This window comes from Anser cygnoides, chromosome Z (genome assembly GCF_040182565.1).
Source record: "Anser cygnoides isolate HZ-2024a breed goose chromosome Z, Taihu_goose_T2T_genome, whole genome shotgun sequence".
Lineage (NCBI taxonomy): Eukaryota > Metazoa > Chordata > Aves > Anseriformes > Anatidae > Anser > Anser cygnoides.
Genome location: NC_089912.1, coordinates 45,751,754 through 45,779,073, shown reverse-complemented (window position 1 = coordinate 45,779,073; position 27,320 = coordinate 45,751,754). Strand labels below are relative to the sequence as shown.

At 38.0% G+C, this 27,320-nt stretch overlaps 1 protein-coding gene across 7 annotated transcripts in view; it reads left to right on the top strand.

The window, feature by feature from the left end:
• Positions 1-128: 128 nt before the first annotated feature.
• Positions 129-27,320, top strand: part of VPS13A (vacuolar protein sorting 13 homolog A) — a 121,294-nt gene continuing 94,102 nt past the window's right edge. For all 7 annotated transcript variants that reach the window (XR_010827995.1, XM_066989087.1, XM_066989086.1 and 4 more), the window contains exons 1-19: positions 129-286; positions 7,418-7,461; positions 7,969-8,011; positions 9,005-9,100; positions 9,378-9,479; positions 10,290-10,399; positions 10,696-10,755; positions 11,900-11,959; positions 12,182-12,262; positions 12,697-12,754; positions 14,933-15,060; positions 15,279-15,385; positions 16,083-16,254; positions 16,625-16,687; positions 20,044-20,179; positions 20,875-20,969; positions 21,763-21,905; positions 23,473-23,674; positions 26,914-27,028. Coding sequence is in view for 6 of the 7 variants with exons in the window: in XM_066989087.1 (XP_066845188.1) it covers positions 187-286; positions 7,418-7,461; positions 7,969-8,011; positions 9,005-9,100; positions 9,378-9,479; positions 10,290-10,399; positions 10,696-10,755; positions 11,900-11,959; positions 12,182-12,262; positions 12,697-12,754; positions 14,933-15,060; positions 15,279-15,385; positions 16,083-16,254; positions 16,625-16,687; positions 20,044-20,179; positions 20,875-20,969; positions 21,763-21,905; positions 23,473-23,674; positions 26,914-27,028 (1,915 nt within the window). In the remaining variant the exon portion in view is untranslated. The remainder of the gene's footprint in view (positions 287-7,417; positions 7,462-7,968; positions 8,012-9,004; positions 9,101-9,377; positions 9,480-10,289; positions 10,400-10,695; positions 10,756-11,899; positions 11,960-12,181; positions 12,263-12,696; positions 12,755-14,932; positions 15,061-15,278; positions 15,386-16,082; positions 16,255-16,624; positions 16,688-20,043; positions 20,180-20,874; positions 20,970-21,762; positions 21,906-23,472; positions 23,675-26,913; positions 27,029-27,320) is intronic.

The window sequence follows — 27,320 nt, the reverse complement described above, 5'->3', positions numbered from 1 at the left end:
CCGCCCGCCCCGCCCCCGCGGCGCCAAACGGCCGCCCGCGCGCATGCGCCGGGAGCAGGCGCCGTAGACGCTGGCGGGCGGGGGGCGGGGCGCGGCGCGAGTGGGCGGGGCGGGCGCGGCGGGTGCGGGCGGGGCGGGGCAGCGGCCGGGGCCGGGGCCGGGGCCGGGGCCGGGGCCGGCGGCGCGATGGTGTTCGAGTCGCTGGTCGTGGACGTCCTGAACCGCTTCCTCGGCGACTACGTGGTGAACCTGGACAGCTCCCAGCTGAAGCTGGGCATCTGGGGAGGTGCGGGCCGGCGCGGCGGTTGCGGCGGTTGCGGGGGCGGGGCGGCGGCGTGAGGCGGGGGGCTAACGGCCGCCGGGTGCACGCGCTGCCCCCGCGCGGCTCCGCACGGTCCCGCCCGGCCCCGCCGTGGCGTTGCGGCCGTCGGGGGCTCGGTCGCCGCGCCCTGGGCGCTGGCGGAAAGTTTGCCGCAGGCCGCCTCCGTGCGGGGCCGGGCTGGTCGCCTGGGCTTTTTGTTTTTTTATTATTATTATTATTGTTCTCCCAGAAAGAAGAAGCTAAAAATAAACGCCGCGGGTTCTGGCGGCGTGCTGAGCGCCGGCGAGGTGCCGCGGGGAGTGACCAGCCTCGGCGCAGGCAGCAGCCGCGGTGTCCCTTCGGTGCCGTAACGCGGAAGCCTGCGATAGCCGTCTGGTAACGCGGGGGAGCCCGCGATAGCTGTCGCGTTCCCTTTTCCAACGCGACAGAGTCACGACAGCGGGTGCCGGCGGGGCGGTGGCCGGCTGTCCTGTGGGCAGCACGGTGGGCGCGCAGCCCTGCCGAGCCCCCTGCGTAACAGATGCACGGGGGAGCCGCAGCACCCGTCTCGCTTCCCTGTGCGTTTGGGAAGAGTAGGCTCAAGGAGAGGAAGAGGCGTGCAATTAACGGGCGCGTCTGCGGTGACCGCCCCGACTCAGTTTTCAATGTGCGTGCCAGGCGTCTGCAGCATCAGCAAAAGCATACGGAGGTGAAGGTTTTTTTTTTTTGTGCGTGTGTATGTGTTCATACGTCTGCAGGTATGAAGCATCCTCAGGGTATTCGTGCCTAGGATTCTGTTCCCAGGTACTCACGTATGTGAATCAGATTTTGGATGCTCCTTCTGGACGTTTTTTTGCATCTTGGATGTTTTTGTTTCGCTCTGCAGTTTTTGGAAATGGTGTCTTTATTTGATTGCGTCTCTGTGGCAGTATTTTGTCAGCTAGTCAAGGCATTTATTTGTAGGATGTCTGCAAAGTTCAGGCTCTGTATGGAGTCTTAATACTGCAACAGCACATGTAACTGCTGGTGAGAAAGTAGTAGTTCTTGGTCTGCGGCATTAAGGCCAGATATAGCATATTTATTCCAGATTGTGTCTTATTTGAAAAATGTGTTAGACTGGTTCATTGTGAACTTAAGTTGTTTGGTTGTCATAGTTTTTTCTTTCTATTCAGGGAAGGCAAGAAAAATATGTAATGTAAAGTAGAGAATGTTCTATTTGGCTCCGTTTATACATTACAAATGGGTAAAAACTTACTTTTTAGTACTGCAGATTACTGGTGATTGCTCTTGGCAGCTTATGCTTCTATGAGGCAACTCTTACCAGGTTGTATGTGTCTTAGCTTTCTCATCTGAAGCAAAGCCAAAACCTAAATAGATGTCAAGTTTTGATATTCAGCTGTGACATTTTATGTATATGTGGAGCTCAGTTTCAGGATTTTCATATGATTTCCTCCTTAAGTAGTTTTAACATTTTAGAGGTTTTTGAATATATTTTTCTTTAAACTAAATTCCTTTTTCGTTAGTATGGTGCCTTTGCGCTAGATTCAAATTAGTTCTTCTCTATATAGTTTGTACACTTGTGTTACGTGAAAATTGATACGTAATGCTATGTCTTGCTCGGATGCCCAGAACTGCTGTGTAACGTTGTTGAGAAATCATCCGTAGAAGGTTACTTTTGCCTGGTCCATTGCACAATGATGTTTCATGTATGTACATCTTCATCTATGTTTAATGGTGTGTTCATCTGTAATATTTTTTTCATTCCAAAGATCTTGGAGATCTTTGTTCCTCTGACTAAAAGGCAGTAACCATTAGTAGTGGTAGTAGACATTTTGTTATGTGGAGGCTGTCACTGATTAATAGATGCTTATGTACATGGAACCTGATTTACTGATCAAGTCTACTGATAATTTTATTGCCTTCCTTATAACTATAATTGTGGAACTGAATTCTCTCTCTCCACCTCCCCCTTCCCCCCTCAAGAAAAAAGCACTTTTTTTTCTACGTATTTTGTGTAAAGTTAATGCATTTGCACGTTTGTTTGCTCTGAAAGCGCTTCGGTTACAGCTAGGTGTTTGTCATGGTTCTGTGCTGTGCGCCTTTTGGATGCTATGGCACTGTTTGGGTGCTGTGCATTAATGTATTACATTTTTAAAAGCGTGTGTTTCGTCCACCTCTGATAGATTAAATACCCGAGGGAGTTTATTTAGGTGCTGTAGTGAAGAAGTTCTGTCATTGTGTATTTTATAGCTAGCCTGTTTACGTTGATCTTCTGTTGGCAGACTCTGAATATGTATATACAGTTCCCTCTCCTGCGAATTTGGCAGCTTTATTAATAACTTTAATAAACACACATAACATTCGTTTCGGTTTTGTATAAAGAGAGAAGTCAGGATGTCATACGAAAGTCATTAAATTTCGATCTGTGGAATAAAGTTGCATGATGACACACTTCTGCCAAGACACATGGACACAGTAACTAGACATGTTTTAAAATGTTTTCTTCTGCTCACTGAAAAAGTCAGATGGAAGGATAAAAATCCCAACTGTCTCAATACTACAGATGGGATGCCTGGAAACAGGCTCTTGGCTGGGAGAGTTGCAAGAACTTGGTGACCTGAAATATAAAAGGTAATTCAAAAAGGAGAGTGCAAAACAAACTAGAAAAGTTAAAAAAAAAAAAAATCAATTTGAACATGTAAGGCGTACACTGGAAAGACAAGGGCTCAGAAACAAATATAATGGGAAAATAAATTGTTTTCCTTAAGACCTCCATTTGTATGAAGTAGAATAAAACGTTATTTAGTGTGCTTGGCAGCCATCAAGGAAAGTTATTGATCAGATGGGAAGGCCAGTGATTTTGTTATGGTCTTTGCTTACAAAGATAGTGTCACTGAAAATGCTGTATTGATATGTAAGAACTTGCCTTAGAAGAACAGGTTAGATGAATAGTTAGATATTTTAAGACATTTTATAACTTGTCAAGTTATAGCTAATACCTGAAGAAGTGATTGAAGCAGTCTGAGATGTTGCTGGTTATCTTTCAGCAGTGAGGCATTGGTGAGATTTCCAGACACCATGGCAGACCAAGCAGTTGTTTCACCAATGTCCATGAGACTATTATTTCTTTCGGCTGTGTCTAAGTAACTTCATTCAGTGTCTTGATTAGACCCTTTGAACTGCACTTTAAAATTCTCTGCTGACTTGGGCACACCCACTAATTAGCTAATGTCTCAAGTATATCTTACATAACTTGCTATTTGAATAGCTGGTGTCTCTTATTGTGGCAGATGTATCGGTAGGCTGATACAGGCAGATACTTGACACAAGTTTATGAGCACACAAGCACTTCTTACCTACTTCTTCTGGCTACACCTATTAGTATAATAAATGACTAGTTCTTTTACATGCTGTGCCTTGTTTAAGTATAGCAGGTGCAGTCCTTGCCCTCACATATCAATAAAGTCATTTGAACTGACTGAGGGATGTAGAATATCTAGTAGTTTCTGCTGCCTTTTGTGATCTGTCAATAGATGTCAATAGAGAATGTGTTATGGCAGACACTCAAACCCTTGAAGACTTCTATCCTGTCTCCAGAAGGTATGATTAAATACTACTAATTAACAACACAAATTCCAGTGGGAAATGACTGGCAAGGCAGCCATTTGTAGAAACTGATCAAAGGGTTTCACAAGCTCAGCTTGTCTCAGTAGCGTGATGCTGTTGCTAAAAAACAGAAATTCTGTTAAAATATGAGCAGGAGTGTTTGATGCTGATCAGAGATGAGCTGAGGTATGTTAAGTTTCTGTTGTCTGTCATCTTTAATATCTCTTTCACTCATCTTTCCCATCATCAGAAGGTCTCACCCCCACCCCTTCTTATTTACAAGGACAGCAAAGGTGTAAGGCATCCATAGGTTAAATGAGCAGGATTTTTGTGAGGATTAATTTCCTTCTCTACCTGTAGCTTTTGTTGACATCCATAACAAAATTTCAGTTAGGCCCCTTTAGTGAGACGGTTTACTAAATGTTATCTTATTTTCTTGGTGTCTCTTTGTGAGACACCTAAGTCCTTGGTAGTAGATATTGGCTCATGCACTCAAAATATAAATACGAGTGTCTAAAATTAGGGCTATAAACCTATATGATGAGAATGATATAAGAATGATGATGAATGTTAGATTTCATTGAATTAACTTGCAATGTCCAGAGATTAGTGGAGGTAAGAATTTGATTCCTTTATAGGCCTAGTAAACCCTAGACTGGGCTATATGTAATTACAAAGGTTTTGTTTTTTGTTATTGTTTTGGCTGTAAGCCTGCATGTTTTACCATAGATATTTATCCAAATCCAACTACTTGTATATACAGTTTTAAAGGTTATTTAGATGGGCAGTTTTAACACATCTTCTTACCTGCATGCACTAATGTCTTCAATACAAAGAAACATCCAACTGCCCACAAGGGGGAGGGGTAGGGGGGTGGGGAAGAACAAAAACCACAAATCTTGATGTATTTTGAAATGTTTGCAATTAAAATCCAAAACAGTAAAATCGAATGGCTCTTTTATGTCCAGCACCAGACCTTTAGTTCCTTATTTCAATACTTATATTTTTTAGTGTGGCTTAATTTTTTGTAGTAGAACAGTCCCCATATGATGTAGTTGCACTTACAAATCGGTACCATTGCAAGTGAAACATTTGTATGTGATAGAGACTAAATTTTGGCAAAAAAAAGGAGTACAGACATGGTCAGTTACAGTGTCTCTAATCATGAGTGTTAAAAGTGGGTGCCAGCTGAGGTCTCCTACCTTTGGAAGTAGTTCAAGTTTGCTTGCAAGATTATTTACTTGGTCTCTTCCTTGCACTGACTGCTGAGTATAGAAAAAATAAATGTTGCATAAAGGCACAAAACACAGTACTTCAGTAGCCTTCTGTGTGCCTTGATAGTCTATTCAGAGTGGTCAGACTCTCAAGGTTTTTGTAAGTAGGTTGTGATATTTTTAGTAAATGTTGAGTAAATTGATATTAAAATTGAGATGATCACAGCTTTACTAATTTATGTATCTTCTAATGATTTCAAGTAAAACTGTTAAACTTATAAAATTTAAAATCATAAACGTAGGAAAGTGGTGAAAATTTTTTTATCCTGCTCCCCTATCTGAACTCAATATAGAATTGTCAAAAGCTTCTTTTTTGAAACAGTACAGAAAAAACATCGTGTTTACTCTCTGTCAGTATGACATGCTCAGGTAAAATAAGCTATAGCTGTCCATGACAATTTTTTTTTTTTTAAGTGCATGGGATAATAATCCTTGCTCACTTTGCAATGATTTGTTTTTGGAAGCATCAGTGCTGTCACATTACAGCCCAAGGAACTGTGCTTCAGCTGAAATGTGTCATATGCCAAACCCTTGATAAATGCAACGTAATGTTTACTTAGCCCACAGTGAAAGTGAAAGAAACTAAACCCAGTTAAATTACTTCATATGTCATGTAGTCTTAGAGTTGTCTGATGAACATCTCAGCTGACATGTAAAAATATAAGCTGTGGTAGCTTGATTACAAGTCTGAACCTTTATGCTGTATATCTCTTGAATTACTTACCATGGATACAACTAGTGTTGTCTTCTTGGAGAAGATGAATGCATATTATTTTTATTTATTTATTTATTTATTTATTTATTTATTTCCCCCCTCTCGTATAATGGAACTTTCTCTGGTGAGTGTTAAAATGTTCTGTTTAGGGTAAGCTTTGTCGGGGGATAAATTTAGTATAGAACTAACCCCAACAGTAAATAAAAGGCACTGCCTTATTGTTTCCTATAGAACAGGTATAGTTACTAGAGTAGTTACAGACTACCACAGGGAATGCTTTTTTTTTTTCCCCCCCATTTTCTAGTGCTTCCGCCAATTTGTTTGTATTGTAAGGTTTAAAAGTGGAGCACACAGCTCAAAACCAACCTTTTGTGTAAAGTATTTCTTTTGATAGCCTGGTAGCAGCACATAGCAAATGTATAGAATTGTACTGGAAATGGCTATCTATAGATTGTTCTGATGAATACATTAGATCATTTAAAACTTCATATTTTGTGAGTACTGCAAGATGGGTAGGTTAGTTCGCCTAGACAGGTCTACAACAGCAGTTCAGCAACTAGAACCAACTCTTGCAATAAACGTCCTTTTGAGATTAGAGTCCCGTTTCCCAGAATTGATGCTACTTTGAACAGCAGTCCAAAGTAGTCATCACTGTGTAACTGCGAGAATAATTCTTGTAGTTGGAGGTCCTGTCCCCTGATAGGTTTGCCCATTTCTAGCTTGCATCTCCAAACGGAAAATATTATTGAATCAAAGAAATCGTATTTGCAATCTTAAGTCGTACTCCTTTGCAGGCTTGTAATCCACTTCTGGTTTCCTGAATCTCATTTATGCCTCTGTTCATCTGTATCAGGTGTCTGTTCCATGTGTATACATTAACACTATACAACTAATTCAAAGGTAGCAATGTCACGAATTTCCTGGACACTTAAAATGTTCATTTGTGATGGCAAGCATTTGATGTGGAGTATGTTGTAAAGACAGATCTTACAATTAGAATGTTCTGTGTTTAGAGGATACTGAAGTTACTGTTGTCTTACATCTAAAAATTAGATGTACTGAAGTGCTTCCTGTGAACTTTCATAAGCCTGTAAATGCAATTTGCAAAACTAAGGTCTTTCAGGAAAAAACAAAAAAAACAAAAAAAAACAAAAAAAACAAACATGTAAAGCTAAAGCTGTAGTGTGGCTTATGTTCCCTTCACAAGTGTAGGAAGCAGATGGTTGAGGAAACAGAAGCAAATTTTTAATTTTGAATGGGTCCTTATGAAATGCGACAGTCATTTCCTACATTTTTATTTTGAGGAATCATAGGTTCTTTTCCATGGACATGCAAGCTCCATGAAAAAATCCCAGAGAAAGACTGTTTTGTAGCGGCTGTGAACAGTGTATTCTTAATCGTCTTTCGTGAATACTTGAGGTGTGGACTGGGGGTACCTTCCACAGTTGTTAAGGCTTGTTTAGTGTGTACCACTACTACTTTGCTTTTTGAAGTTTTACCTATTGGCTTCTTTGCTTTTAGGAGCTGTAGCACTGAAGAATCTTGAAATAAAAGAAAATGCACTGGTAAGTCAGTGAAAGCAAAAATAAAACTGCTGCAAAAATTATTCTAGGACATCTTTGGGGTTGGTTTTTTGGTTCTTATTTTAGAATATGCCGACTTTAAATGAAAACTTACTGTTCTGTTTGCTTTGCACTAGGGTGTGGGTTGTCTAATAAATTTGAGATTACATTTGAAGATGAAGGTATACGTTGGCTTCAAATAGTATGTTTTGCCAAAAGAGTACTCAACAATTTCATAAAGTATTGTGTTTAGGTAAAAAAGAATACTGGAAGAACTTTTTTCTCCCTACAGCTTATGGAGGTAGGAGCTTGCTCTTAGGAATGTATTTAGCATAGCATGGCTGAACAGTCTAAATCAGTAATGACTTGCATATTCTATTGTATTCAGTGTTTTTTTCTTCCAGTGATTCAGGGGTATGTTTGTTGTTAAGGTTATTTCTGTCTTCTCTTATTAGTGAACATTTCACAAGTTGCTGAAATGAGTTTGTATTCTAAAACACTTTCTTTTAGAGTCAGCTGGATGTGCCATTTAAAGTTAAAGCAGGACATATTGGTAAGTTACATTTTGTAATATACCCATGCAGGGGTTACTAAACATACTGCTCATCCTTGCAAGTAGCTTTGGACATCCTAAGCAAGTAATTTTCATAATTTGCTTGATTTGCATGCTTTGTACATCCTGATTTTTTTTTTTCCTGAAAAAACTTTATTGAAGAAGTTTCTTCCTTGAGCAGAGATGTTATAGTTAAGACATTGGATTATTGTCTAGTCATGTCAACATTAATGAAAAAATAACCTGAAATAGAAAAGATGAACAACTGAGTAGTACTGAGTATCATCTGTTTTTTAAAGCAAGATTCCACAACTGATTTTGCTACCCTCTTCACTTTTTCTTTTCACTTTTATGGAAGGTTTTCTCATTGCCAGTTGACTCTTGTAAAAGTTAATGGTTTCTTAAAGTGAACTAAATCTAAAGCCAATATGTTTCCTTCAAATCTGCCCAGGAAGAAATTTTTCTTGTGACTGACTTCGTAGTTTACTAAAATTGGCACTTGTACGAAGAATGCGAGACACTGTAATGTCGGGATCCCCATGCTCGCAGACATGTACACTCTATTTTAAGACTCTCTTTCGCAGGAAAAGAAAGCAAGAAAAATGTTCTAAAAATTCTGCTTTTGGTAGTGTTAAGCTGACTGATTATGTATGAGCTACCCATGTTTTTTTTTTTTTTTGTTTATGCGAGTGCTGCAGTGGTTTTGGAAGAAGGAGACGTTATTAGGAAGACTGACTATAATTTAAAGGGGTAAGGAGAGGAACTGCAGACGTATTAGTTCAGTTGGTGGAGAAAATTTGCTGAATTTTCATTTGGATGCAGTGTAAAACAGACAACCGAAAGGACACCTACCTCAGATGCACTTTTTTTTTTCCTTTTTGATATAATAATTGTTCAGAGCTTTTGTGGTTAGTGTCAATTACCTTTCTAAAAATCTTTCTCCTAGTCATGTATTTAACTGTATAGCTGAACTGTTCTTCTTTGTGTTTCTAGGTCAACTTAACTTACAGATTCCATGGCAAAACCTTTATACTCAACCTGTTGAGGCAGTTCTTGATGGAGTTTATTTGCTTATTGTGCCCACAGCCAGTAAGTTAATATAGTGACAAAAGTGAATGTGAATGGATGGGATTTCAAAAGTCTCTGTAATTGGTTGGTATTGCGCTTTATTTTCAGTAGACACTCTTATGAAATTCACTTAAGTAATGGCAGTGGGGTGTCCTTCACCAATTTAGATTTAGTCAGTTAATTTTTCCTTGTTATGTAAGTGTTAACAAAATGTGTAAATAATTGTTTTTGAAACAGCATCTTTCAAAAATGTGCAAAGTTTTTCATATTTTTTACGTTTTTCACATTGTGTATCTAGGCATAAAATACGATGCTGAAAAAGAAGCCAGGCAGCTCTTGGAAGCAAGGCAAAGGGAATTGCAAAGGATAGAAGAAGCAAAGCAGAAAATAGCTGACCAAGGTAAGAGTAGGAAAAGACAGTGAAAGTGATGCTATTTTTTTAAATCCAGAAAGATGTTGTATTTATCATTTAGTGTTCTAGATTCATGTTTTCCTCCTGATATTTAAAGTAACCTATCAGTTACAGTTTTCTATTTACATGTAGAAAGTTTGCAAAGTGTCCTAACTGTTATTTGAGTTAGCTGTTAGCTGTTGAACATTTTGTGTGAAATAGTGTTCATCTTTGGAAATCAGATGCTGTCTTGCATAGAATTTTGATTCTCTTGTGTGTAGGTGCCATTAATATTGTAGCATGTGTATCCTGAAAAGAAAAAGTTTCAAAAATAATGTGATCTGATGTAAATAAAGCTTTTGAAATATTGTTTCTCTACTTGTAGCATGTTGCCTTTTTCTTTCCTTTTCTTTTGAAAAAAAAAAACTCTCTATTTTTTTCCCCATTAGCAGTAGAATTTTATTACTCTTTTTAAAGATTTTGTGTAATTTGTATTTTGATGGATGTTAAATCTTGTCATCTTAAATAGAACTTTTGGTACTTCTAAAGAATATGTCTTGACCACTTTGAGTATCAGTAGCCATCTCATACTTTTGAATAACCTGTGTCAGATAATACGCTGAAACCTTACAGTCTGAGGATATAAATGTTACAGATTATACTGAAAGAGAATATTTGTATGAAGTTAGAGTACAATTTAAGAAAATACAAGAAAATTTAAGTATCTGTCAAATGAACTTTATGATGTTTTTTCCCTCTAGTTTAGTTCAAAAATACTTAAATGCAAATGGAATATTTAATTCTTTTCCTTAAACTTAGATAAAGTAAAAGAAGAGAAACAAGACACTTTTGTAGAAAAACTAGTCACTCAGGTCATCAAAAATCTTCAGGTGAAAATTTCCAACATCCATGTTCGCTATGAAGATGATGTAAGTAATTCTGTTTATCTTAAGATAAGGCATGTGTACTGTAACATTAAATTAGGAACCTGTCTTTTTTTCCCCCCCCTTGTTACTTTCTGTGGTGAGAGAAAACTAGTAAAGTTTTGAAATTTCATAGTCTTCCACTAAAAATGAAAACTAATAAAAAGGTATTATAAACATTGTTGTAGTGAAGATAATAGTGTTGTCAGATCTTTCATATATATGTATTGTAGGCTATTTATTTTCATATTTAAATTTAGAGCACATGATAAGATTTTTTTGTATTTTCTTCACTTTATTAGATCACAAATCGGAATAATCCCTTGTCATTTGGGATTTCACTTCAGAATCTAAGCTTGCAGGTAATTTTATTTTTCATCTAAAAAGCATGCTGATGTAGACTGAAAGGTGAAGTTTGATTTTTTCTGTCTGGTAACATACTGTCTAATGAAAGAATACCCACAATCTTAAGCTATGCATAATGGTAACTACTTGGTTTATTAAATCCAGAATAAATATTGATAGGGTTGCCATTAAAGATAAAAAGCTTGGTGATAAAACAGACCTTTGGTAAGAAATTTTTATTCTTCTGCCTGCTGCACTTTGTGGTTGCCAAGCATCAGACTTAACTAGATTTGTGCTCTTCATAATCTGTGAATATTTTATTGAAAGTGCTGTGAGGCCCAAGAAGGAAGCTACTACTCTATCTTAGGAAGATTAAAAAAAAAAACAAAAGTGGGTGGCATGTTGTTTCAAACTGGAGTTCTGTTCTTTGATCTGCAAACTTCAGTTTATGGAGCAAATATTAAGGTATTTTAGACAGTATACATTTATTTTGGAAGAATACCTAGTAGAAGCAGCCTGCTAGTTTGCTCTGATTCAGTAGCTTTTCTGTAAAACTAGTAATTCTAAAGAAACTGTATTTAAGTATTACTTTCTTGAATGCAATAATTGTCATATGAATTCTTGTTTGTAGCCTGTTTAAGACACAGTGAAAGCTTTTTTCCAGCCTTTTCCCCCAAACAATTTTGCATGATGAACAAAAACGTGGGTATTCTTAATACATCGCTATTGAAGTACTTGTCACACTTGTCTTGAAAATGTACAGTAGGTTGTACAGGTTGCTGTTGAGCTTGAAATAAGCTGCTACTTCCAGAATTACAAAAGAATTCAAGTCCCTTTTTATCTCTTTTGAAAGAGTTTACCTATAAATAACATAATTATAATAAATATAAATAAAAATATTTTGCAGTACTGGAATCTTTTGGTTCTTGTGTGCAGCCTGCCAGTCACTTCATGTATACATATGTTTTTTCAGTAGCCTGATGAAGTTTACACTTAAGAAAATAGTGGTTTAGTCATCTGAATTCAGAAGATGGTTCCCATTAATTTCAGTGGGTTTTCATTGTGCTGATAGTTCTGCCTGTTCTACTTGTTTGTTTCAGTGATGATAAAATGTTGGTGTATTACAGGTAGCAGAATAACTTTCATTAATTCTCATTTCAGACCTCAGATAAGAATTGGAATCCGTGTTTACATGATGAAACTGCCAAGTTGTTCTACAAGGTACAGTATAAACTGTATGCTAAAGAAACAACTGTTGCAATACAAGCTAGCAATGAGTTTCAATTCCTTTTATAATAAGAAGCTATAACTATAGGCTTTAAAATAAAAAGATGTGCAGTCTGCAAGGAACATTCTGAATGTTTTTATTCATCCAGACTGTGAAATTCAAATTTCATGTAAAATTTGTAGATGTATTAATACATATGATCTGGTTTTTTTCAGCTTGTACGACTGGATAACCTTTTTGCTTACTGGAATGTGAAATCGGAGATGTTCTATCATGGGGGTTATGATGAATCATTGGTAAGTAAAGGTGTCTACTATTCTAGTTCAGACTGTGAAGCACTGACTGTGCTTCACATTCAGTTCTGCTTCCATTTATGTTGATGTCCTCGGGAAATGCTTTGTTAGTAATGATTTATTAGGAAAAACAGTAAATGTTGAAGTTTTTATGTGATTGAACGCTCACCTGAGAGGGAGGAAAAAAAAAAAAAAAGTCCTGTGCAATTACAAAACTATATACAATAGATGGTCATTTTACAATCCAGTGATTTTAGTAGCTAAAACAATAGACCTCTAATAAATTTTATTATGTTTAAAAATAGATGACTGTTTTGAATTGTACTGTGTTTGAGAGGGATTATCTGAAACCCATACCAAATCATTAACCTTTTGTATTTTAAAAGTTTATCATGAAATAGAAATTAAACTCTTTTTAAACTCCACTATATGTTTAGGTTAACTTGAAACAGGGAGTTGCCTGCCACAACGTGATTCCAGAGGGTTATGATTTTGGTAAGTGTTATTACTTTATTTGGAGCTGTAATATACATGTACATTTTAGTTTTCATTTTTAATACCTCTCAGAGATTGATAATTTGTCTGTTATTCAAAGATCTTAGTAAGGAGCATATTGTGGAACGCATTATTTCATAGGATTAACTGTCTCTCTTACACTGAATACAGTACTGTATACGTATCCTTAAAAAGCCTTTGATTAAAGTCTTGAATCATGTATCTTTCAATTGTAGCGTCATAAATACTCATTGTTCACATCCATTGAAATTTCTTTAAGAAGTTTATTAATAATCCGTGTATCATAGAAGTTATGTGAATCAGGGTGGTTTGAAAAATAGATTGATAGTCTTCGGGTCACACACCGTAAGGGCCGTGTATCAATTTTTGTTAGAGGTGGAAAAAGTAGCCAAAAAACTATGATGCATCAACCTTTTTTTATATAACATAGCACTGCCCTATTGCAAGTTCTAGTGCTTTGAGCGTTGCTTACGCTAGTCAGAAAATCTCATTGGCTCCACTCAAACATGGTAGTTGTTTACTTATCATTGCACAGAAGAATACATGGGTTTTATTTTTCATATGCTTATTTAGTAAGTGTTTACAAGGCAGAATGGCTTTTGAAGAGCCTGCTGTAAAGCAAGTTTGTAGTTCATCATACACAAGGTTAAAAAGCATTAGTTTTTATCGATTTTTCTTACTGCCTTTGCCTGAAGAAGGAAGCCATTTGTTTGTCACTATTCAACTGCCAGAGTACTATTTAGTAATATGTTCCAATTTGTAATCTATCTCTTTCAGTTGCTAGCTTTGACTTTCTTTACAAGAAAATAATTGTAAACATAATCTGTTGTCCAAGTCCTTACACAGTAGTTCAAAATGATTGAATGCAAAATTCCAGGATTCAGAATTTAAGCTCTTAAAATTTAGCGGTGCCATCAGACACACAGATATTTTAAGAATTATGTCATGCCAGTATTCTGTGGTAAATAAAAATTGTCTGTTGCAGAGCTGTTCTAATATCTCTCGAGTGAGACATTGATAGGAATGTATAAAGTCTGTTTTTGTTGCTTGAATTCAAGCAACGTACACAAGTTCATAATCATACACAAGCATAATAGTAACACGCAGGAAGGATGAAAAATTAAGTGTAAGAAGCTAAATACAGGGAGAAAATGAACAGAAATGCTACCACATAAATTTCACAAAGAATAATGAGCTTAAAGTAAAATGAAGTTAGGTAGATGTAAACATTGCTTCATCTTGGAAGGGTGCCTGTTTTCTGCATGTATGAACCTGACAGTGAATTTAGAATATTTGTTATGTAGATGATGTGTCAGTATTTCTGTTAAAGGAGTTCTATTTGATAAAAATACGGTTTACACGAATTCAACCAATATACTAATTCTTATTGTTTGATTGCTTTCCTGAAACGGATGGAAAAATTGAATCAGATGTGATGTCTGAAGGTTATATTGAATGCCTGCTGTTGCCAAATTGAAGAACAGCATTTCTGTTCTGAATCTTTTTTCACATGTGACCTGCTTCACTTTACTTAGCATCCATATTGATTTTTTTTTCCCATGGTTACTTAGGCTTTTATTTTGGAAAGGTGGAATGTTTGCTACCCACTAGTGTGAGCATAACATCAAAAAGCCTAAAGCATCAATACCATTAATAATAATAATAATAATAAAAAGGTTGTTTTCATTTTCTCTTTTAATGTGTTACATTTTAGGCAAGTCTGCGTTAATGTATAGTCTTGAAACATGGAATCAAAATTTCCTAATACAAAGGAATTACAACTTCGGAAATTAATACAAACTTAGATTGCTTGAGCAATGAATAGCCTTTTCATTTTTGGAAATGAGTATTCTGAAGTAAAATGTAAGGCACAATCATTATGGAATAAGATTTGTAGTGAAATGCTATTTCTAAGACCATTTTGTGCTATAAATAGCCTATATAATAGGATTTTTTTTTTTGCAAATATAAATTGTTAATTGAAACATCTGACATGTTTTAGTGCATACAGTAAATTTTCGGGAAATGTTCCACTAGCCATATCACCAGAATAAAACTGGAAATCTGAGTAGAGATAATTTTAAGCTGATAAGTATCATTTATGGCAGTCCTAAATAATTTATTTGCCCTTTTTAAAAATCAACGTCTGTTTTTCAGTATTCCGTCCAATTTCAGCTAAAGCCAAACTCCTTATGAATCCTCGATCTGATGTTGATTTCTCATCTCCGAAAATGGATTTAGATGTAAAGTTACAGGACATAGCTGTTGAATTCAATAAACCACAGGTATAAATTATTTTTTGAAATTATATGTAGTGGTAAAAAGTCTTGTTTGCAAACATAATAGGACAAAGTCTGAAATGTTATGATAAGTGCACAGAATTGATTCTCATAGTGTTACTTTTCTTTGTAAATTACTTTGTCTTTAAAGAAAGAAATGGTTTACATTGTTGTTCTCAGAAAAAAACAATAACACTCAGGTTTGATTTTTTTTTTTCCCCTAGTATTTCAGTGTTATGGAGCTTCTTGAGTCTGTTGATATGATGACTCGAAATCTGCCGTATAGAAAGTACAGACCTGATGTTCCATTGCACAACAATGCCAAGATGTGGTAGGCCTCCTCCGACTTTGAAAGCAATTTGTCAGTTTTTCATTTGAAATAGCTATCCAAGGGTTATTTCTTAGTTTCAGGAGGAATTGACTTCTAAACTCCTTAAATAAATCCTCTGTTTTGTTTAATATTTTCACTAAGCTGGCAGTACTTAAAAAAAACAAAATCAAAAAAATACTGCTGCTGAGGTCCTCAAACCAAAGATACGGAAACAATATTTGAAAGTGTGTATCTACTGTCTTAAGAGACTGTTACCAGAAAATTAAATCTGATAATATTTTAATATCCAAATTCTGTTTTGATGAAGGAGAGGTCATTGTGCATTAACTACTGTTACAAGAATATGGCTATGCAGATCACAAAGAGTTTTCATTTCTTTTTAGAAGTTGTCTTAGAAGTAGTCTTATGAAATTGTTTTGATATTGTGTGTGTGTGCGTGCATGTATGTAGATATATTGCTGGGCACTTTTTCTACAAGATTACTTACTAAGTTTAGGGAATAGCATCCTGTCAACATTGGGTGGAAAAAAAATTACATTTCTTAAGTTCTTTTGTTGAGCACAAGTGTGGTATTAAACAAGGGATTTGACTATTTCACAACTTAAAGTTGTATTAAGTGAGAGTCTGCATAGCTCTAGGTGTCTTTTCAGTGTGCCGACAGAAATGTAAACTGTACTTCACTTGACTGTGCTTTTAGGTGGAAATATGTTATTTATGGCATCCTTGAAGTAAATGTTCAACCTAAACTCCAAATGTGGTCATGGGAACATATTCGGCACCACAGAAAACAAGTGAAGAATTATAAGGAGATGTATAAAATGAAGATAACATCAAAAAAGCCAAATGAAGAAATCTTAAAATTTTTGGAGGTGAGCCATTTTACATTAAAGGCTTAAATGTTGTTCATCTCAGTATTTTCTTAAACATTAATATTTACATGTTCATCAGTCAGTACTAATTTACAATAAAAATTTTCAGCGGATTGATTTGCAACTTCAACAGTACCTTTCTCTGTGAATAATATTAGTAAACACTAGTTATTTTTTAAAATTAATAATTATGGTGAAGAAAAACATACATGGATGTGCTTTTCTTTTCTAGATTTATTAAAGTTTTGAACTTCAGCACATTACTTGGGTTGTATTGAAAGAGTCGTTACTGTTATTTACTGTAAGACTGTGAGCCATGAATTCTAACCAAATGCAATTGTCAAAAAATAATTTGTTGCTTTTCTTCTAGGAATTTGAAAAGACCTTGGATATTTTTAACATCACTCTAGCAAGGCAACAAGCAGAAGTTGAGGTAAAATTTCATCATTTAATTGAGTCCAAGAACATCCACAACATGAGCTTGTGGACATTTTAAGCAAATGTGTTTTAGTTTTGATGTTTCAATTATGCAGTCTTCTTATTTCCCTTGTGTTTCATATTTGTTATTATAATGCATAGTTAGTATCAGACTACAATTAAGCAAAAGTTAAATAGCTTCATATACTACTTATTTAGACTAACGGATTTGGGGGTGAATTTCTTTCCCTTTTTGGCAAGAAAGATCTATCGCAAAAATGCAGTCAAAGGATGATAGAGTAAGTCAAGTTGGAAGCAATTATTTCCATAGCTTGACAGTTTTCAGGCTTTTGTTTTGTCCCCAAACAGCCTAGAATTCACTAGTTTATTCCTCTCCTTCCTAATGCCCTGTTGAAGTGGTCTGAACACCTATTTATCTAGTACGTTCACATTTTGTTACTATTTACAGATGTTATTCCAAATATAGGTAATACAGAATAAATTTAAATAGATAATCACAATAAAGCAAGATGATGTGGTTTTAGAAGTAGTTACACCTAACTTGTTAGCATTGCTTTTCCTATGATAGTATGTATGCTCTTTAGTTCTCAATATAAAATAATGTCTGAGCATTGTCTGAGGAGAATATGAAATTTGGAATCTAAGATGTTGTATTGATAGTAAAACTTCATGAATCGCGATCATTTATTATCAAAATGCCTGAAAGAGACATGTGAAATTGTTGTTTTGTGGAGTATATTAGTTAACGTATGAATGCAGTTGCACAGTGATAGATACGGTATTTCCAAAAACTCTAGTCAGAGATCTGTAGATGTGATTTTTCCTTCTAGTTGTCTGTACCTAAATCCAGACCTAGGTGCTTGTATAGTCACTTTTCAGCCTTCCTCAGAACAGGAAGACACGTTCACGTTCCTCCTCTTCAGTTGTTTGGGTGAACTGGAGTGTGTTTCATTAGGAGTTTTTTGTTTGGATTAGTTCTCATTTAATTTTGGCTTGTTTTTATCTTGTACCATGTAGTTTCTTTTGGTTTTATCTCTTCCCTCCTACTTCGGGTGAGGTGAGGGGGGTCTCAAAGAATTTCCATTTTTTTTCCCTGTTTTTTTTTTCCTGCTGACCTAATTTTATCCTTTTCTCCAACGTGACCTTGCTGCTTACAAAAGGTTATGTCAGACTGCATTCCTGTGATGATCATGTTCCAGTCATGAGTTTTAAGATAGGTTCTGTCATGCTTTGAAGATGGTTGCAAGCAAATGAGTTTTATTTCTTTGGGCCTTAAGCCCTGCATGTGAATAGTGTTAGGGAAGCACCTTGAAGGGTAGGGTAGGGTAGTTCAGCTGGAAAGGACCTTCAAAGATCAACCTAGTCCAACTGCTAGCTAACCCTCTGAAATAATTTCCAGGTATTTAATATCAGGTTACGGTGATCCTGAACTGTTCTAACTCTATTGATGGGTCAGAAGCCATCTGCCTTATTGGTATCAGGTGACACCTCTCAAGAAGGTCTCAAAAGGATATTGTAAGAAGCAAGCCTATTAGTAGCTTGGGATCCTGACGGTTAGCTTTAAGTCAACTAGGAATTTAAAGGAACACCATATAAATGTGGGCTGAGTAAAAACAGATGAAAGACCCTATTGTTTGTTAAGCTATTTGTTTTTTTAAAATCACACCTAGAGTTGAATTTCAAAGGTTTGATTTTCTCCAGACTGTGAAATCAAGTTCCCCAGAGCTCAGGTTTGTGATGCCAATGCCATCTGATCTTCTGGGAACTTTGTAGCAAGAATTTTCTACTGCAAACTCTAGGCCACTTTTTAACCTTTATCACTAGCACCCTCTGCACCAAAAACCAGCTTCAGTGGTCAAGTCCCTGTATCAGCCTGAGAAATTCTTGTGCTTTCAGTCTGGAGAAAACTTTATAGATGATTCACTTAAATCAGAATAGATGATGTTACTCTTGGTTCTCCCTTTCTTTTAAGCAGAAAAGTTTACCTTGCCAACAATACTTCTATAGACTGGGCTTATATTCATTTCAAGGCCACTGTAAATGAGGCAGGGGAAAAGCTCAACAGGATTTCTTCAGAAAGGGTGAACTTCACATCACGCAAAGAAATTTTCTATATCCTTGTATAAGTACATTTTCCTCCCTTCCTTCTATATGCTTTCTTACCTTGGGCTCTGGTGCCAGCTGTAGCCTCAGACATATATGGAATCATGCCTTTATGTGTCACTTCATGTTTGTGGAAGTTGTTCTTGAACACCTACTCCTTGGTGTCCTAGAAATCTCAAATTTTAGAGGTTTAACATCATTTTTTTAAACATTTTGTCCATTCTTTCCTTGGGTCATTTGTTCTCTGACAACTGCATGATAACTTGGATGATTTTGTGCAAAGTTTTTGAGATCTGGTGTTCATTAGCTGATGTTCTGCATCATTCGTCTTAGGTAAAGCAATAGTACCAGTTCTGAAGCCTTTATGTTTTTATAGTGAGGCCTGCGTTCAACTGCTCTTCAGTGGATAAATGTAGCAAATCCCTAAAAGAAAGTTCTGGTTTATTGCTAGCTGTTTTCCATAGTTGGCATATGTGTCAGAGACTTCTGTTTAAACAGCGAGAAGGAATCCCTATGTCACTGACTTTAGGTATCACATTCACTAGAACATCTCTAAAGTCAAGGCTGATCTCTAAGAGTTTGTCTTTTGTGATTATATTAGTCACAAAAATACTTAGATGGTATGCTCTGCTATGGTTTGAGAGCTAATCTGTCTCTTAGATTGCTTGATGTGCATTTGCCATCCCTTATGCCAACCTGTGGTCAATTCGTGATGTAGGTTGTACTTTCTATGAGGACCCAGTATTAAAGTCATCACTGACATCAGGCAAGATGTCTCCTAGCTTTTGAAATAATCAAACTGGGAGAAGGCAGGGCATTTGTACTGTTGTAGTTACATGTATCAGATCCAGAAATGTGTTCTTCTATTCTTCAGAGTAAATATTTTATTACTGAAGTAATATTTTTTGTTTTTCCATGCTGTTTCGGACATCCACCTTGAAATGAAAAATATAGGGATCATTTAAAACTTGCCCTGTGCTAACTATTTAGTAGCTCACATGTGTTTTTAATTATTCTTTTTAAGGGCACTGTTTTAATGCAGATAACCATGTAAAGTTGGAGTGTTTGGGTTTTGTGTGTGTTTGTGTGTGGGGGAGAGCTAGAGAGAAAATCTGTGTAAGAAACATTTATTGTCTTAAAATCAATTAACTTTTACTCACTCTTTTTGTTGAGAAAGGTGATTGATTTTATCCAAGTGAGAAGACAGAAGCGTGAAGAAAATTACTTGCATGTGTTTGATAATTTCAGGCAACTAAAGCTGGATTAAAAATATACAGACCAGGAGTGAAACAAGATGATGAAAATTCTGGTGGCTGGTTTAGTTGGATATGGGGCTGGTCAGGTGAAAAAAAGGAGGAACAGAAACAAGAAGTAAAGGGTTCAAGTATGTTCATTTATTGCTATTTTTTTTCTGTTATTGAAAATTACTTATTAGAATAATAGGTCCTTAAAAACAATTTCAGAGGTTTTTTTAACACTTGGGCTACTAGTTGTTTGGCATTTGCATTTTCTCTTATTCCTCCCCCCCTTTTTTTTTTTGCTGATGAGGTTATAACTTACTTATTACAGTGATATCTTGTACTTCCTTCCATAGCTGTTTCTGAACTGTCTTTGATTCATGCTTTCTCCTTTCCCAGTTTTAACAATTGTCCGCATAGAATACTGGGGGGGGGGGGGGGGGTTGAAATGCTAAAAAAACAGTAACAGTTAACAGAATGTAAGCAATTTTATTTCCATTATTTTTCTAATTTGGCTATTTCATGCAGTGTATTAGAGTATGATTCACTTAAGTACAGAGCACCTAATAAATGTTCTGAAACACAGAAGTCGAGCCAAGAAAGGTGTTTGCTTTGTTAGCAAGGTAGGAAATGAAATATTTCAAAATACATGTGTAACTGCGTTTTAGAGCGCAATTTAGGAGACTTAAGACTTTACTCTAAACGTAATTTTTTTGCTTTTACTGATTCTGGGCATTGTTGGCCTATCTACCATATGCTACCTACCAAATACTTGAAAATATATAGCAATATTTGTGTTTTTCAGATATCTATATTGTGTTTAACCTATTGCATGTCACAGGTCTTGAAGAGCTGATGACACTTGAAGAGAAAGCTAAACTTTATGCAGCAATTGGATATAGTGAAACAGCTGTGGATCCAACGCTTCCAAAATCAGTAAGATATAAATATAATGTTAAACAACTACTAATTTTATACTAGAAGCCAAAATCTAAGGGTTATAGGGTATCGCTTTTCAAATTACTTGAAACTCTGTCTCTATATTTGAGTAATGTCATGACACTTTTAAATTAAGTTACTGCCTGCGGCCTTTGAACGGAACATACTTAGGTGTAGTTTCATGAGAGTGGTTATAGAGCTTACTTTGAATATTCTGGAAAAGCTCAGAATGAAATCTTGCCCAATTAAGTTAGAATAAAATCATATACGTAGTATATTGTTGTTTAAATTATGAAATATTTCATATATCCTCTTACAATAGTCAGAAACTCTTAAGGAAAGTACATTAACTGCTTTACTAGACTCTTAAACATAAATTGTAATAGGCGGAGTAGGTGAGTAGATGAGGATAGAGATGATTGGACTAGCTGAGTAGGTCAGGAAAGAGATGATTGAAGGACTGTAATGGGAAAGAAGAACATCTTTGAACCATTCAGAAATAGCCTGATAAGTCATCTTTAGGTGAGATACCATGCACAGTACAACAGACTGCCTTCCAGCTCTGTCAAACACCCTTTTTATCAAAATGTGATACAGAGACCTCTATATCAAAGGCATATGTTTGCAAGCATAGTCTACCCTTACTCTAACCCTGCCTCTTCATAGTAACTATTTGGGATTACTTGTTACTAGCTAGGGTGAAAGCTACTTGTAGTACTAGAAAAATTTTCACCACTTCATAAGCTTTGTTCAAATGTATTTTGTAATTCACTTTTTCTTGCTTATCTAGTATGAAGCCATGAAGTTGTCTGTGAAACTATTAAGCATGTCTATATCAATAAGAGAAAACAAGCAAACCCCTGAGCTGGTAAAATTTACATTAGATAGCTTGAGTACGGTATTCACACAACGGCCAGGTGCACAAGCAATAAGGTGAGCTTTCTCTGTCAAACTGTTTTTGCTTCTTATGCAATGTTGATGATGGCTAACAGACATTATAAGACTCTAATGACGTTTAACTTCCGTTTTTCACTTTGATTTGTTGTGCAGTTAGGGAGCTGAATCTTCATGCAACCAGTGGACCAAGTGAATGGGTATTGTTTCCAGAACTAAATTCTCCATCTTCAGATTTTTTTGTGCCAATACACATCTTCTGTTTAACCAGTTTATAATTGTTATACACAAGCAATCCCATTACTAACTTTTTTTTTTTGCCTTGAAAAATGTCTGTTACTCCTTTTGAAACTTAATCTGAACAAAGTTATCTCATAACTGCTGGTGTAAAGGCATCAAGCCTTAATAATTTGATCTCCTGCTATGATAAGGTCACATGCTTGGTGGATGAAGGGAAAGCAGTGGGTGTAGTCCTTCTGGATTTCAGTAAGGCCTTTGATACTGTCCCTCACAGTGTTCTGGACAAACAGTCCAACTGTGAGATGAATGGGTTCATGCTACTCTAGGTGGTGAACTGGCTTGATGGTAGAGCTCAAAAGGTTGTAGTGAATGGAGCTACATATGGCTGGCAGACGGCCCCTTCCAGCTGAACTATTCTATTCTAACATGACTGAAAAGTTCTTCCATTTTTAGTTCAATTTCTAGATTTGCAGAAGAAAACTGTAACTGATGATTTTGACTTGTTTTCACGTTCTCACACTAGAGGACAAAAAGCAGTGATATGTGAAATATTTGATTTACATTTCAAATATGACTTAAATTCTGGGGAAGGATAGGCTTCATGTTTTAAACTTTGTCCTCTTTGCTTTGGGGCATATTAGGTTATACTAAGATAATATTGATTTTGCATAGTGTTAAAAATATTTTTTGGTTTATGTTTTGCTTGCATCGTTTCTGTTCAGTCTCTTGAGCATCTAAATGGCCATGCTAATGCTGTCATCTTGAGAAAAAGGGAGAAAATATTACGGTTGTACAGGGAAACATTTTTGAGTGTTGAGACATTAAGATCTTTAACTGAGAACTGTTAAAGAGGTAGTCTGGGTGACAGGAAAAATAAATCCCAAACCTAAAAAGAATACTCCAGATTATCCAGCAGTAATGAGACTATTAATCTTGTACACCTCTTGTGGATTCTCTTTTACTCTCTGCACTGGAACCCACTCCTCTTTGTGTCAGTGTTCCCTGGTATAAACACTGCCATTTAATTTTTGAACTCATTCTACAGAACTTCCATTTGCATCTTTGTTCCCTACCCTGACACCTCTTCTCATGAAAAATGTGAGGTGAATAATTTGGATTCCCTTTCTTACTCACTTTACTCAAGTGTGGCTAATAGACACAAAAGATAATGAAATGAAGAACAGGTAACACACAGATATACAGATATCCTTAGACTAAGCTATTTATATTTGAGGATGGTTAGAGGTGATGTGCAGGTGTTTTGATTTTTTTTCAGTTCCTTGTACTTTTATACTTTTATAATCTAATTGCACATATGGATATTACATCTGAACATGCCGCTCATCTTTCTTTTTTTTTTCTCCAGATTTGAAACGAAAGTAACCTCACTTGAAGTTACGGGCATGTCCCGAGAAAACTGTACACCCTGTCTGCTATCTTCTCGAACAGTCTATTCAGACAATAGTACCTCACTCTTAAGCATAACGTTTGAGACTAATCCTTTGGATGAGAAGGCAGATCAGAGGCTTAGAATTGAATCACAGCCACTGGAAATAATATACGATGCAGTAAGTAAATATTTGAATGAACGGTGTATCTTGAAAAAGCTTACGTAATAGTAAAATAGCTACTCGGACCATGGGACTTGCTCTGACAAACCTGGTCGACTGGGGGCTGATGGGTACCACCTGCCAGGGAAGGGGAAGAGCATCTTTGGTCATAGCCTTGCCAAGCTGGTGAAGAGGGCTTTAAATAGAGTTGCCAGGGCAGGAGAACCTCAATCCATCCCACTCCTCCCAGTTTGATGCAAGTGCCAGGGATAAACACCCAGAGCCTGGGGAAGGGTCATGGGTCAGCAGGAGAGCACCTGAAGAGCAGCAGCACAAGGGAATTCCAGCCACTCCAGCCAGCGAGTCAGTTTCATCAGGGGCCCAACTTAAATGTCTCTGTGCTAACACAAGTAGCATGGGGAGTAAAGAAGAGGAGTCAGAGATGTACGTATGCCTGCAGGGCTTTGTTCTCATTGGCATTAGAGACGTGGTGGGACAGATGGCTCCCACGACTGGAGTGTTGGAAGGACGCAGGCTGTTTGGGAAGGCCAGGCGAGGGAAGCAAGGAGGGGGGCATCACCCCGTGTGTCAGTGAGCAGCTGGAGTGCTTGCAGCTCTGCCTGGGGATGGGTGAGGAGCTGAGAGAGAGCTTGTGGGTCAGGATTCCAGGGAGGGCAGGGACAGGGGACCTTAGAGTGGGAGTGTGCTACAGGCCACCTGATCAGGAAGACCAAGCAGACGAGGCCCTCTATAGGCAGACAGAAGCAGCCTCACATACGCAAGCCCTGGTCCTCAGCGGGTACTTCAAGCAGCGTGGTACCTGTTGGAGGGACAGCACAGCAGGGCATAGGCAGTCCAGGAGAGCCCTGGAATGCGCTGATGACAAATTCCTTCTGCAAGTGATAGAGGGGCCCACAAGGAGAGGTGCTATGCCAGACCTCATTCTCACCAACAAGGAGGGTCTGGTGGGGAATGAGAAGCTGAAGGGCAGCCTTGGCTGCAGTGATCATGAAATGGTGCAGTTTTGCATTCAGGGGGCAGCGAGGAGGGGGCACAGCAAGCTTGCTGACCTGGACTTTTGGCGTCTTGAGGGATCTGCTTGGTAGAAGAATACCATGGGCCAAAGCCCTGGAGGGAAGAGGGGCCCAAGAAAGCTGGCTAATATTCAGAGATCACCTCCTCCAAACTCAGGAGCGATGCTTCCCAGCAAAGGGGAAGTTGGGCAAAAATGCCAGAAGACCTGCATGAGTGAACAAGGAGCTCCTGGCCAAACTCAAGCAGAAAAAGGAGGCATGCAGGGAGTGGAAGCAAGGGCAGGAAGCCTGATGGGAATACAGAGAAAATGTCTGAGCAGCAGGAATAAGGTTAGGAAAGCGAAAGCCCTGTTGCAATTAAATTTGGCCAGGAACGTCAAAGGCAACAAGAAAAGCTTCTATTAGGTACATCAGGGTTAAAAGGAAGACTAAGGAAATGGTGGGTGCCCTCCAGAAGGAAATGGGAAACCTGGTTACCCAGAATATGGAGAAGGCTGAGATACTCAATGACTATTTTGCCTCAGTCTTCACTGGCACGAGCTGTAGCCACATGGCCGAGGCCCCAGAAGGGAAAGGCAGGGACTGGGAGAATGAAGAACCACCCAGTGTAGGAGAAGACCAGGTTTGAGACTATCTAAGGAATATGAAGGTGCGTAAGTCCATGGGACCTGATAAGATACATCTGTTGGCCCTCAGGGAACTGGTGGATGTAGTTGCTAAGCCACTGTCCATCATATCTGAGAAGTTGTGGCAGTGTGGTAGAGTTCCCGCTGACTGAAAGAGGGGAAACATAACCCCTATTTTTAAAAAAGGGAAAAAAGGAGGACCGGTGAACTACAGGGCAGTCAGTCTCAGCTCTGTGCATGGCAAGATTATGGAGCGGGTCCGCCTGAAGACTCTGTGAAGGCACATGGAAAATAAAGAGGTACTTGGTGACAGCCAACATGACTTGACTAAGGGCAGATCATGCCTGACAAATCTTGCAGCCTTCTATGACAGTTACAGCATTGGTGGAGAGGGGAAGAGCAGCTGATGTCATCTACCTGGACTTGTGCAAAGCATTTGACACTGTCCTCTATGACATCCTTGTCTCTAAATTGGAGACACGTGGATTTGATGGGTGGACCACTTGGTGGGTAAGGAATTGGCTGGATGGTCGCACTCAAAGAGTTGTGGTCAACAGCTCAACGTCCAAGTGGAGATCAGTAACAAGTGGTGTTCCTCAGGGATTAGTACTGGGACCAGCACTGTTTAGCATCTTTGTCAGTGACATGGACAGTGGGATTGAATGCACCCTCAGCAAGCTTGCCAATGACATAAAGCTGTGTGGTGTGATCGATGTGTTGGAGGGATGGGACAGCATCCAGAGGGACCTGTACAGGCTGGAGAGGTGGGCCTGTGTGAACCTCAGGAGGTTCAACAAGGTCAAGTGTGAGGTTCTGCATCTGGTTCAGGCAATCCTAAGCACAGATACAGGCTGGGCGGAGAATGGATTGAGAGCAGCCCTGAGAAGGATCTGGCGGTATTGGTTGATGAGAAGCTGAACATGAGCCAGCAATGTGTGCTTGCAGCCCAGAAAGCAAGCTGTATCCTGGACTGCTGTAAAATAAGCAGGGCCAGCAGGGCGAGGGTGGTGATTCTCCCCTTCTACTCTGCTCTCATGAGACCCCACCTGGAGTACTGTGTTCAGTTCTGGGGCCCCCAGCACAAGAAGGACATAGACCTATTAGAACAAGTCCAGATGAGGGCCACAGATGATCAAGGAGCTAAAGCACTTATAGGAAGACAGGCTGAGGGAATTGGGGTTGTTCAGCCTGGAGAAGAGGAGGCTCCAGGGAGACCTTATAGCATCCTTCCAATACCTAAAGGGGACCTACAGGAAAGCAGGAGAAGGACTCTTTTGTTAGGGAGTGGAGTGATCAGACAAGAGGGAATCTCTTTAATCTAAAAGAGGAGAGATTTAGGTTAGATAAAAGGAGGAAATTCTTTACTCTGAGGGTGGTGAGGCACTGGACCAGGTTTCCCAGAGAAGCTGTGGATTCCCATCTCTGGAAGTGTTCAAGGCCATGTTGGATGAAGCATTGAGCAACCTCATTTATTGGGAGTTGTCACTGCCCATGGCAGGGGAGTTGGAATTCAATTATCTGTAAGGTCCCTTCCAACCCAAACCAATCTATGATTCTGTTAAATTTGCCATGTTTAATTGTTGCTTTATTTTAACAGAGAACAATAAATAGCTTAGTAGATTTCTTCAGGCCTCCAAAAAATGTACATTTAGAGCAATTGACGTCTGCAACTTTGATGAAGCTTGAAGAATTTCGTGAGAAAACATCAACAGGCAAGTGCTGCATGCTCTTCTGACGAATTTTAGATTCTACAAGTATGAAAATATTTAATATCTTTCTTTATGTGGATGCATTGACCCAAGTCATAGGTTTGTAATAAAACAAATAAGTTGAATGCTTTGATCTTGTTACAAAGCATTTGTTCTAGGAATTGGGCAATTCTATTTCTGTATCTTTTTCAACTTCCTTTGTAAATATGCTCCATGCACTGAGGTAGTGTTTCAATATTTATACAGTTGGATTCCATACAGAGGTAAAACAGTTTGTTAATTCCAGTTTTTCCAT